We start from the raw sequence: 13,199 nt of genomic DNA on the forward strand, positions 1-13,199 counted from the left end.
GGCCACAACCCCTCTGACGCCAATAGGAACGACATGCCTGGAAAGTGCATTTTCAATAAACTGTGACTTCCATCAAGCTGACTACAAAGACTGGATATTGATGGATGACAATCCTTATAAAGTTAAATGTGGTCTTTGTCTGAAACAAATTGAAATTTCTAGAATGGGAGAGTCAGTGCTGGAAATTCACATGAAAGCTAAGTTTCGTTTTATCATTTCAATTTGTGTTTACACGGTTTTGCTTTTCTGTGTTTGTTTGAATTAAGCCATAAATTAATTTTTGATCACTTTCTACGGAGTTTATTTTTATTTTTATTTATTTATTTATTTTTTGCACATATAAGTATGGGATATTGGGATTATGAGTTTATTTCTGCAGAGGGTCTGTTATCGATTTCGCGGGAAATCTGTTGGCTCCATTTCGATTTTAGGTCACCAAGGGCAAATTCGGTAACGCTAGCCAAAAAAAAGTGAAGTTCGGAAATACGTTTTGAAGCTTCAATAGACAATTAAGTATTTGGTTTAATCCTATGCGCAAGGTATCCGTTGCATAAGGGATTTGGCTACTTTATGATGAGCATTAAACGGGACATATAAGATGGGTAGTTAAACGGGTCATTTTGGTGTTGGCGATAATTTTCAAAATTGCGCCAAGGCTGCACCATACTAGAATTTTACCAAGTATTTTTATAAAAGGAATACTGCTTTCAGAAGAATGTTATTGAATTTTAATATCACATTAGTTATCCAAATAGTTGGTCAATATAAAATTTCATTGTGATAATGATTGAAATTATCTTTTGTTGTTAAGCTAATTTCATCTATTTATAACTAGAAATTAAAATAAAAGCTAAATCCTGAATAAAAAGGCAGTGTTGAAATGATAAAGAAAAAATAAAAGAAACGAAAGATTAATAAATTAAAAGAAAATGACCGATAAGCGGAATGGTTGCTACACAGACAAAACGTGTTCGTGGTATTGCCAATATCGCATTCTTATGGCAATTTTAGCGATGTAACGAAATCTCTGCAGGAATGCTTGCCTAGAATATTTCGCGATGTCGCAATTTTTTATCGACATAGTACATTTTTTAAATGTTAAAATATAATGCGTAAGAAAAATTCATACATTTTTGTTTAACAATAAAACCAATTATTGCAGAATTTTTATCTTTGCTCCATCATCTGATAGATAAAGAAATAATGTTTTAATTAAAATTTTCTGCTGTGAAGTTCTGCTTTTACCGATGGTTGCAAAATGTCCCAGCAGTTGAAAGAGCCATTGAAATTTGGGATGACTTGCTACTATACATTATAAAAGATGAAATGGGGCAGTTTAAAAAAAATCATTGAAATCCATCTCAAATATTTTGGAGGCAACTAAGGATAAAATATTTCTTATAAAATTAAATTTTTTTCTCTCTCTGTCAAAAATATTATTGCCTTTCCTTGAATATTATCAAAGCGATAAACCACTTATTCCCTTTTTTGCTGAAGATATCTTAAAACTTGTAAATGATTGCTTTTAGCACTTTAAAATTTTGAAACTAGAATATTCAAAAATAACTAAAGCAGAAAATCTTTATAAATTTAATTTAATGATCCAAATTGTTATAATGATAAAAGTAAAGTTTATTTGAGCAGTTAATGAATGAAAAATGCCGCAAGAAGGACATTTCACAAGCTGTAAGTTTTGCATTGAAACAAGGTCAACAATGTGTCTTAACAATGGTACAACACTTAATGGCTAAATGTTCAATAAATTATTCTCTTATTCGAAATGTATCTTGTATAAACCCACAGTTGATGGCTAATAGTCCAGAAAAAGCCCAGAACAAAATGAAAATAGTTCTAACGGTGTTAACGCGGAATAAACGTGTTTTACAAGATAATTGTGATGAAATTCTGCTGCAGTTTGGAGAGATTCTAGACAAAGTAGTTAAGCCAAATTTACATGAATCTTCTACTTTTGATCCTCAAAATCTATCTCTTGACACATTTCTCACTTCTTATTTTCATGATTTTCACTATTCTAAAGTATGGAAAATAGTGAAAATGATTCTTATCTTGTCACATGGACAGGCCTCTGTGGAAAAGGGCTTCTCTGTAAATAAAGCAATTGAAATTGAAAATTTAAGTGACTCATCATACATTTCTCAATGCACAGTATTTGATTACATAAAATTTTCTGGAAGTATTCTTAATATCGAAATTAATAAAGAAATGAGATCAGCAGCAGCTTCGATAGATGCTTTTAGCAGATGAAGCCGAGACCAACAGGAACATTGATTTGTTTATCAAAGCAAATGAACTTACAAGAATAGTTAAAGAAAAGAAAATAGACATAAATAAATTAGATGTTAAAATATCTAAAAAAATTTCAGATTTTAAAAAAGTATAAATGTTTTGTATCTTTTATTGTATAGTTTATTATTTTAGTATCTTTCAAAAAACCAAAGAAATAAATTGTATGTTTACAAATCTGTTATTTTAATCTGCAAAATATTCTTACATTGCAATTGTAATAGTAGTTGTGTTTAAATAAATATCAAATAAGTTAAATAATAATCATGTAAATCTCTAAAATATCTGTGGCTGTTATTAGTGTAAAATACACTTATACATGTTTTTTAAGAAATTATGTTCTTAATTTAATGTTATCTACTTGATAACTTGTAGGGAGTTAGTTTAATTTTAGTTTAATTTTTAAAATTGTTTTATGTTAATTATTAAATTGAGTTTAATAATAGTGCATAATACACACTTCTGTTAGTTTCATAAATGGATAATTGCTTTATTCTATTCGTTCTTTTTGTTTTTTTTTTGTTTTTGTTTGTTTGTTTGCTGATAGGTCCTTAATTTTTTCTTTGATGGCCCTTAAAAGTCCTTAATTTTCATGTAAGGAAATGTGTACAAACCCTGTAATCATTATGTTAGTATGCTGAAAAACATGTCAACACTATACTAGCATGTCAGCAAATCTGGGATAAAACATAATATATAAATGGCTGCAATATCAGGAGACCTCAATGTGCATAGTGTGAGTAAAATTTGTAAGAGAAAAATTCTTAGATTACTTTATTACAGTATATTAAATTTTGATATTGCTTCCACAATTTATCTGTTATGAATTTTTTAAATGTTTCATAGAATTATGAGTAACTCTTTATAAATTTGTTTTATAGATAAGCTTTAAATGTAAACTCTTCCGATTTCCGACCATACTCCCACCAACCAGATTTAAAACATATTTCGCTTGACTTTCTCTTAGTCTTAAAATTTCTCATGATTTTTGTTTAGCTTAGCTTAATACTTTATTTGAATCTGAAAGTGCTTGGTTTTCCTCTAGATTATACATTAAAAAAAGTTTTTCATCAATGAGATATTATGGCATGTGTTCAAAAGCATTGCGTTCCAGTTTGCCATTGAGCATCAAATGCCCCAGGGGGTCATCTGGCATATATTAGCCAATGAGCGCAAAGATTGAGGTTGTTATTTCAATCATCTCACCGCTGAGCCCTGTGTTTCCTGTGCTTGGCAAGAAAAAGTTTAAGAAATTGCAATCTTTTGTCTTGGTTATGTCTGCAAAAAAGGTAAAATACTCATGTGCTTTTCAAAAATCATACACAGATGGCTTTCCTTTTATTATTTCATCAAGGAAATGTACGCGATATGTACTGTTCATCATTGTGATTTTTCAATTTTGCATAATTTTTTTTAAACATGTGCATACACAAAAACGCAAATGCAGCATGAGCTATATTGAAAAAAAAAAAAAAGTAAATTTTTCTGTGGAAACAATTGACCAAAAAGTTAATGCAGAATGCTTGCTCTCTGCTTTTTTACTAGAGCACAATTTTCCCCTGAATGCGTTACATCAATCATGCTGCAGTTTTATTTAAGAAAATGTTTGCCTGTGCTATGACTCGTCCGTAGAAGATATCAAGGTCAAGCTAATTAAGAATGGTTTTCCACTGATCAGTGTCTCGCAGTTCACCAGGAAACAGGGTTGCCACGCTACCTGGAAAACCGGGAGAACCGGGAAAAGTCAGGGAATTCGAAAATTGACCAAAATATTCAGGGAAAAGTCAGGGAATTTAAGTATTTTTGTCAAAATCTGGAAAAGTCAGGGAAGTTCATACAACGATCCCGCCAAAAAAAGCGATTTTTGCGCCGACGTCGGAAAAGGTAACTTTTTTGGCGAATTATGTATCACGTGAGTGTCATTCGGGTAGCTGGCATAGAGCCAATTTTCGCAGCTCCAATTTGATTATCTTTTAGAAAGGCAAAGCAACTTTCCCGCAACTTTTGGTTTCCAATATTCTCGAGAATCGCATGTGCAGCGCATGAACTAAAGAAAGTACCTGTTCTCGTATAAAACAAAATGGGTTTAATCCTAGTATACGGTACCATGGAGGTTAGAATCAAAGAATATGTATTGTAAAGAAGGAAAACCTCTCTGCAACAGACGTGGCTGTGGCTCCGTTCCATCATAGAGGGAAAACAGCTGTGCATGTCTGATATATCTGTCGCCAAAGCTCGAAACCGGTGTCGAAGTTCGAAGGTCACGTTATCAAGAGTTCGTAAAATGAATATCGTTTAAAATTTCTTTAACAACTTGCGCTAAAAAGACGTGCCACGCACGTCAAGATGCTTTTGTCTCAAACCGCGACCACGTCGCTAAGCATTTATCGCAAAAATGAAAATAGCGTGGTGCACACGTCGCCTAACAACGAGATTGTTTATTTCTCGAGTTACAGCTCTGGATTGCACTCGCAGATGCGGAGCGGCGTAAATGAGACACTTTACGGCTTGTTATATTGTAGCGCACGGCACCGCAACCGTGAAGTTTAGGCTTAGCGCAAGTGGTTAATCTCTAAAGGAAAAGAAAATATTTTTTGGTGCAAGTAAATTAATTCATGGATTAGTTATTTTCAGGGGGAAAAAAAAAAAAAAAAAAAAACTACGAAAATCCGTTTTTAAAATTATTGCGAAAAATCCAAGAAGAAACGTCCTTTGATAAAACGTTTCTTCTTGGATTTTTCGCAATAATTTAAAAACGGATTTTCGTAGTTTTCTTTTTGTCAAAGAGCGTTTCTTCTTAACACGTGTTTCTCAATTTCCTGTACACATCGCGGAGAGGGAAATTCTGGCCGCCAGGTTCCGTCGCCAAATCCCTTGGCAAATTTTCCCTCCGCATTCTAGCGGCGTAATAGCATTTTACTTGTTTGGAACCTTTTCTTCTTTACATAGACGTTCTTTGGTTAGAATAATAATGGGATTTGGCGACATCTTGATGCGCAGTAAACGGGTCATTTTGGTCTTGGCGACAATTTTCAAAATCGTGCCACAAAGCCTTACCGTATACTAGAATTTTACCGCAAAATCTTTTTAAACCTTTTTTTTTTTCTTTTTAATAAATACCTTGCCATTTTGTAGTAAAATAAAAAAATAGTAATCAGTCATCTAGGCTAGCCATGTAATATAACTATATTCGCTAAAATATCATTGATTATTCTAATTCAATTTTTAAGTAATTGTTTTTATGTTATTCATATAATTTAATGTTGCTTCTTCCCTCTAAATTTATTTATTATTAGTAAATAATATTTCCAAATTTCAGGAAATTTTCTCTGGCATAATTCTGAAATTAATTATAGCAGTATGATGACATACCATCACGAAATTTAATGCACATATTTTTTCCTTATGTATGCTGCGAAATAAATATAAAATACCTCAATTTATTAAAATAGATTTCTTTCTTTCGTTTAGCTGCAGAATGTCTGCAAAAAAAGCCTTATTTTATTCCAGATTGGAAAGATTCTAATCTCAATCTTCAGTGGAGAAAACAACTATTATAATTATATTTGTGTCTTCAAGTGTTAAGGTGCCTTTTAAGAACATACCTCACGCAAATTAAATTTACCTAAAATCTAACCTAACTATTTAGCATTGCGTTGTGATTTATAAGGACCGGATTAGCCTCGTGTTGAACTGGTGATGATCATGAGTAATAATTAAATAAAACATACATTTGTTATCCAATATATATATCTTAAATTTTATTAAGTTTCTTAAGTGGAAAACTAAACAAAATTATCAAAGTATACCAAGAATAATTAAGAATAAATGTCCTCTGGGATTTATTGAATAATTAAGTGAATTTGCTACACAATACAAGTAATACCATAATTAATTTACCTCTTAGCACAGCCAATGTACATTACGCGGATAGACTGGAATTTTCTTGAAACACACCTGGAAAACCTGGAAAAGTCAGGGAATTTCATTCTCCTGTTTGAGTGGCAACCCTGAGGAAAGTCGATAACTGTGCAATTAAACTCCCAGTTTTCTTCACTTCTGTTAAGAGGAATGATGAAGGCAGGAGCATTTACAGAAAGAACACACTACTCAATATCCGGGTTAAATTTTGCAAATACAGAAGCAATTGAAACACTATGATGTGTTTTAGATGCCAGTGCTATGGACATAGGCAGTTATTCTGCAACAACACACCCAGATGTCTCAAGTGTGGGCAAAATCATTTAATCTACACTTGTAAGTTACTCAAGGAAGAAAAACCAACCTGTGTACATTGCAAGTTGGTCATATTGCTTCTTCAAAACTGTGCGAATTTCGGCCTAAAATTCATGATGAACCTGCTACTAAGAAATCAACCTCTGCATGGAAGCTTCAATCTGATAATCCCCCCCCCCCTGATGTCAGATGCCTGTGAAGAATATTTATAGTTTGCCCTCGAAATCCTATTATGATGCTCTGAAACAAGCTAATCCAGATTTCAAGATGGACAAAAATTTCCAGCTACTTGTCTCCAAATTTATTGAATTTGTAGAAAAATGTAAGAAGATCGAGTCCCTCCAAGAAAAAGTACTACTTGCTCTTGGAATGGGAACAGCTGACCCAAATGGACTGGTAATTCTGCTGTTTCTCTGCAAGACAAATTCTAGAATCTACTAGAGAGTAAAGTAGATAGAATCTACTTTTTCTATCTACTTTACTCTCTAGTGTGTTTGGGCTTCAACAGATGGCGCCACATTATGGACTTTGCATTCCTGCCCGAAAATGTTTTTGAATCTGTATGGATGCAAGCATTAATACCAATGCAAAACTATATCCATTTTTGTTTGTTTATTAATCCAATCTTCAGAAATTGAGTGTAGTTTACTTTCTATCCCCTTTTAATAGGAGATTCAACTAGCTTTAATATAGCACAACTAATTCTCAAAACGTTTTCTGCAAAGAAAATGCAATTCCTCTAGGTAATTGCTTAGTACTTGGTGCCGACAATGCACCAGTAATGGTAGGTGTTGAAGACTGGTTTTGCAGGCATCTTAAAAAAAGAACATTCATATTTGCAAATTATGAGGTGAGCCCTGTCACCTGTTAAATTTAGCAGCTCGAAAAGGGGAACCTTTACCAATAAGTATGGATGCGCATATTGTTGATATTTATTATTATTATCTTGAAAGTAGTTCTAAAAGGAAGGTCAAATTGAAAGAATTCTAACAGCTGCATAATACTGAAATAAGACATGTACACACTGGTTACCTTTAGAGAAATGTGTATCTAGAATCTTCAAGCAATGGAACCCAATTACAATTTTAAAGGAAGAAGTAAATGCTTCTAGAGCAAAGGCTAAAGGCTGTGTTGAAAGTTATAAAATACCTAAAGTAAATTAGATGTAGTTACTACTTCCACTGATAAAAATTGGTGTCAGAAAAATAATTTCTTCACCTGTGAGCAAATTTAACTGGCAATTCTAAAAATAATATACAAAATATGAATGTAAAGTTGATATAGAGTCTCTCAGAATAGCAAAGTTTCCCCAACAAGGGAAATATTTTCTGATTACTGTAAGTATATCTTGTAAAGAACGGATATTTTTTTGTCTTTGGACCTTAACAAAGCTTCCCCCCCCTTTTTTTTCTTTTTTTTGGTAGGCTACTATTGCCATCTTTCGATGTTCTTAGGGCAATTTTACAGTGCAGAATTCCGTTAATTGTTGTTTTACAATCAATGATCAGTGATTGATTTAAAGACATTTTATCAAAGTTTGTGAAGCCAGCCTTTGTTTTGTAATACAGTTATGTTTACGAGATTAACAGTTTTTGGCAAAATATGTGTTTAAATGTGTTTAAATAAATGTTTAAATGTGTTTGAATAAATATCAAATAAGTTAAATAATAATCATGTAAATCTCTAAAATATCTGTGGCTGTTATTAGTGATGTTTTTTAAGAAATTATGTTCTTAATTTAATGTTATCTACTTCATAACTTGTAGAGAGTTAGTTTAGTTTTTAAAATTGTTTTATGTTAAGTATTAAATTGAAAGTAGTGCATAATACACACTTCTGTTAGTTTCATAAATGGATAATTGCTTTATTCTATTCGTTTTTTTTTTTTTTTTTTTTTGTTTGTTTGCTGATAGGTCCTTAATTTTTTCTTTGATGGTCCTTAAAAGTCCTTAATTCTCATGTAAAGAAATGTGTACGAACCCTGTATATATTGCATTGCCTTGAAAATAATTGTTGAAAATTTTGTAAGGATAGACTGACCTGTGCTATCTAAAATTTAAATTTAATGAAATTGTTATAGAATAATGAACCTTGAATTTGAGTATTTATATCCCATGGTAAATTCCTTCCCATAGAAGTCATTCTATGGTAAATTCCTTCAAAATCTGTGGTTTCATCGAATATATGAATTTGGCAATACAGACTTGTAACAACAAAAAGACTAAACTGGGATTAAATTTTTTGGAATAGAGTTAGACTAAATCTGGGTTATAGAAACCTTTCTTTTATAAATATGGTGTATATAAACTTATTGTATTTTTGGTTTTATTACTTAAGAGTATTTAGATGTAAATTAAATTGAAATTTATGTTTTGGAGATCTGGTGATTGATGCATTATGTCTTAATAATTTTTCTTAGTTAGTATGTATCTTTCGTGGTCTCCTGATATATTTATAGTATGGAATTCTATGAATATGGTGAACTGTGATCTTTCCAGTTTAAATTCTGTCTTGAAATATTTGCTTTGATGCAGATATCACTTGAATGCATTTTGAGAATTTCTTCTCTCAGAAGTAAAGAATGAGCTTTGATGAAAATACTATGGATAGCTGAAAAAATAGGTGCAAGAACTGCATGCCAACTTATATATATGAATAATTGGCAAAATTAAAATTTTGTTTAATTTTAGATGAATATTTTAAAAGACAAAAATTGGGATTTTAAATTTTAGGACCAAATAATTAATTATGGGCATGATTATGAGCTTCTGAAGAGATGTAAGATATTGTTTTTATCTTTTGAAATGGGTTGACACTTATCAACTGATGTAGAGAGAGCTATGTATTGCTGAAAACAAGATACAGCTGTTTTTAATCTGTCGAAATGCATTGAGACTTTTTACTATTAGCAGATTTCTATAAGCAGCAAACAAAATTTGAGTTGTAAAGTTAAGCAAAACTCAAACATATATAATCATTTGATTGAGTAAAAAATTTGGCACATTTCAATAGATTTTGACAAAGATCTCTTTTCTCCAAGAAGTAAAAATTTATACTCCCTAAAAAAGTGATTAGATTAGATAATTTATTATAGGACAGCACTTAAGTATTTAGAAGGCTTTTATGAGAAGGAAAAGAAACTTTTTGGTGATCAGGACTGTACTATGCTAATTTTCATGTACATGATGATAAATCATTTCATCTTTTATGAATATGTGATGATTTTGAATATTTTGCACATTTACAAGAGTTTTTGTATTAATTTTCTATTCTTCTATAGGAAAGGAAGCCTTTTACAGTGCTACAACTATTGGGGATTCATTTTTACCAAAGGTACTCATTAAAAAAATGGATGATAGAATTCTGGAAAGCCAGAATGGCAATGTTAGAATATTTATTGCTCAGACTCATGCAGAACCTATGAAAAAATTAAATGCTAAATTTCAGAAGAATCTCTCACTAAATGCTGAAACTAGTGTATCAGAAGAAAATCCATCAAATGGAAAGCCTATTATACATTCTCTTAGAGATACTTCCAACTGTGGTGATCAGAATCTGAAGTCAAATGTTTCTGTCTATGGCTGTGATGATGTTTTAGAAGAATCTGATAGTCCTAATCCTTATAAAAAGTACAATATTAGATCTAAAAAAAGAAAAGCAAAAAGAAATCTATTTCCAAATGCTTCTGAAAAATTATCAAAACCTTCGATGAGTTGTTCTCGAAGAAAATCTATTACTAACACCTTGAAGAGTACTTCACTTCAAAAGAGATCCAGATATTCTTTGTGTGATATAAAAACTTCTCAAAAAAAGATAAATTCTACAACACGTTTTGGAAGGAAAGTGAAATCTGTAAATTATCATGTTGTAAGAAGGTAAGTTTATCACTTTTGTACTGTATTTATCATTAAGTATGGAAAGAATTTCTTGCTTCAGATTTTTAAAATGGATTTCAATTGTTTTGTATTATATTTAGAATCTGTATGTTATATTTAGAATCTGTATGTTGTTTCTAATTTTAAAAGGACTGTTGCATTTTATTTGAACCTGATTTTTTTTTTTCAAACATATAATTTTATTTTTGTTAATGAGGAGTGAAATATAATTTCTTGATAGATATGAGAAATGAAAATATAGCCATGAAATTTTGTCTTTGATTATGAATATGTATATATATATATATATATATATATATATATATATGTAAACAAGAATTTAGAAATTTCTAAATTAAAATTGTTAATTATTTAAGTCACATGAAATTAATCAAGAGATATTAATTAACTCAAAAGTGGTGGCAAGGTGGATAACAGTAATTGAAACAAAAATGATATAGTATGTTGAAAATTGATCTTTTTCAAGGAGCAGCTGAATAATTTTCAACAGAGCCACATTTTTTAAGTATTTGGATGATGATGAAAACATGAATTTGTTTTAAATTTGCAGTGGAAGAAATAAGGCAAATTAATTCTTAAGCTTCTTTCTTCTTTTTGTTATTATATCTATATTTTATTCATGTTTAGCACTTATTTAAAAAATGTATTACTTTTCTGTATAATTTAGCTATTCTCATTTATATGCCTGCAATAACCTGCTTTTAGTTACATTTATATAAAGATTTTTGTGTACTTCAGTGAGATTTATTTTCACCTCTGAATTTTTTAATAGATTGTGAAACTGAATTTCAATGCATATCAATAAGAAAAATAGTGAAATAATGATTATTTCATAAGCAATGAAATCAAATTTAAAAAAAAAAATAAATAAATAAAATAAAAAAAAATAAAAAAATAAAATCACAGAAGTGAATCTATCTCCTAAAAGCAGAGTAAAAAAATGAACATTTTTTGCTATTGCATGCAGTAACCTATTTTGTAATTTTAAATGGATAGATTCAGAGGAAGAGGGAATTTGTATTTATTCCCCTAAACTTTAATCTCAACTATATTAATTAGTTAACGAAAAATTTCAGAAAAGACACATTCTTTTTTATTACTTAAGAGTTTAATGGGAAATAGCACATGAATAATAAATAAGTAAGAAGAAAATAAGGTTTTAAAAGTATTTTTGTATTTATGTATAATTCACGTATAATATGAATATACTATTATTTACAAATTAAATATTTTCATTATATGCATATTTAGCCTCACTTGTATGCCTGCAATAACCTTCTTTGGTACTATGTATGTGTGTATATATATGTGCTTTTATATTTGTTATAGGATCTGCTTTCACATCTGTGAGTTTGAATGGGTATTGAAACTGAATTTCATTTCATAATAAAAAAAAAAAATAGAAAATCAACATATTTGTTCTGAAAGGGGGGGGGATGAGTTAATTATTAAGAAATTGATACATCATCAATAACTTAGTGCAATATAGCAGTGCTCCGCAACCGGTGTGCCGCGGCACACTGGTGTGCCATGAATAGGATATAGGTGTGCCGCAATTAAATACATGTATTTGACATTTTGCAATTTTTTATCATGTATTTAATACACAATGACAATTTTTTTTCCTTAATAATGTCTATTTTAAATGTTTTTATATATTTTACTGTTGTGTAATTGTGTGTGTAATTGTAAGTGTGTCAGCATTTGAATTTTTTTCGGCACTTCCTTGATAACTCGAAACTCTTTGGTGTGCCACGAAATTCCAGAAAGATTTTTTTGTGCGTCGCAGGTGAGAAAAGGTTGCGGAGCACTGCAATATAGTACAACAAAATGGAACTCTTTTCTGTTGTTGCATGCAATAATCAATCAATATATATTACAGAAGTAAATGTACAATGTGCATGCCTCTAAAACTCAGAAACGAGTCCCGATATGATCAAGGGAGTTATATGGTGTCATAGCCCTCTATGCCCCATCCATGAAGAAGGTTCCCGTTTTTACCTGGAGGGCATGCTTTTGGAGATGCCCCATCCATGAAGAAGGTTCCCGTGTTTACCTGGAGGGCATGCTTTTGAAGATACAAGGATTGGAAGTTTTGCCCTCTAGAAATTTCTAGAACAGTCCAGAACATTAAAGAGCATTCCACAACATTCCGGAGTGTTGTGGAATGTTCACGAATAGTCTGAAATGTTCTGGAACATCCCAGATCATTGTGGAACATTCCAGAACACTCGAATGTTTTGGAATCTTCTGGGATATTGTGGACCATTGGAAGCCTTTTTTGTATGGGTGGGGCTACCCATTGGTAGAGGTCTCTAAAGCAAGATCTGTCATGGGTTTGAACATCAATTTCTTATCAGTGAAGTGCAGTGAGTAAATAAAAACAAACAGTGAATTGTGAGTAATCAGCGTGATATAGTGACTGAATATAAATCAAAAACAAAGTGTCACCCTATGAGAAATGCGGAACTCAACAGTGATTTCTATAACATAGCCACTACTGAAAACGAACTGATCAATCAAATTTATCCAAACATTGTTCATAACTATACAAATCTAGAAATGTTATTTCAAAGGGCAATTTTGGCAACTAAAAATAATATTGTTGAGGATATCAACTGTAATATTCAAAAGAAAATTCCCGGTGAAGAGAGAATATAAAAGTCAAATGACGAATGGTAAATGTTGAAGAAAGTGTTAACTTCTTTACAGAATTTTTAAACTCTTTGCAAGTACCAGGAAAGCCATTGCACTGCCTTTGAC

General features: G+C 31.1%; 1 protein-coding gene across 3 annotated transcripts in view; it reads left to right on the forward strand.

Moving 5' to 3' along the window:
* The window catches only part of Orc1 (origin recognition complex subunit 1), a 156,213-nt gene that overhangs the window by 56,921 nt on the left and 86,093 nt on the right, over positions 1 to 13,199 (forward strand). For all 3 annotated transcript variants that reach the window (XR_015040249.1, XM_085813248.1, XM_085813249.1), the window contains one exon: positions 9,821 to 10,415. Coding sequence is in view for 2 of the 3 variants with exons in the window: in XM_085813248.1 (XP_085669374.1) it covers positions 9,821 to 10,415 (595 nt within the window). In the remaining variant the exon portion in view is untranslated. The remainder of the gene's footprint in view (positions 1 to 9,820; positions 10,416 to 13,199) is intronic.

This window comes from Stegodyphus dumicola, chromosome 3 (assembly GCF_044657685.1).
Source record: "Stegodyphus dumicola isolate Sdum_Otavi_A_Nest chromosome 3, ASM4465768v1".
NCBI lineage: Eukaryota > Metazoa > Arthropoda > Arachnida > Araneae > Eresidae > Stegodyphus > Stegodyphus dumicola.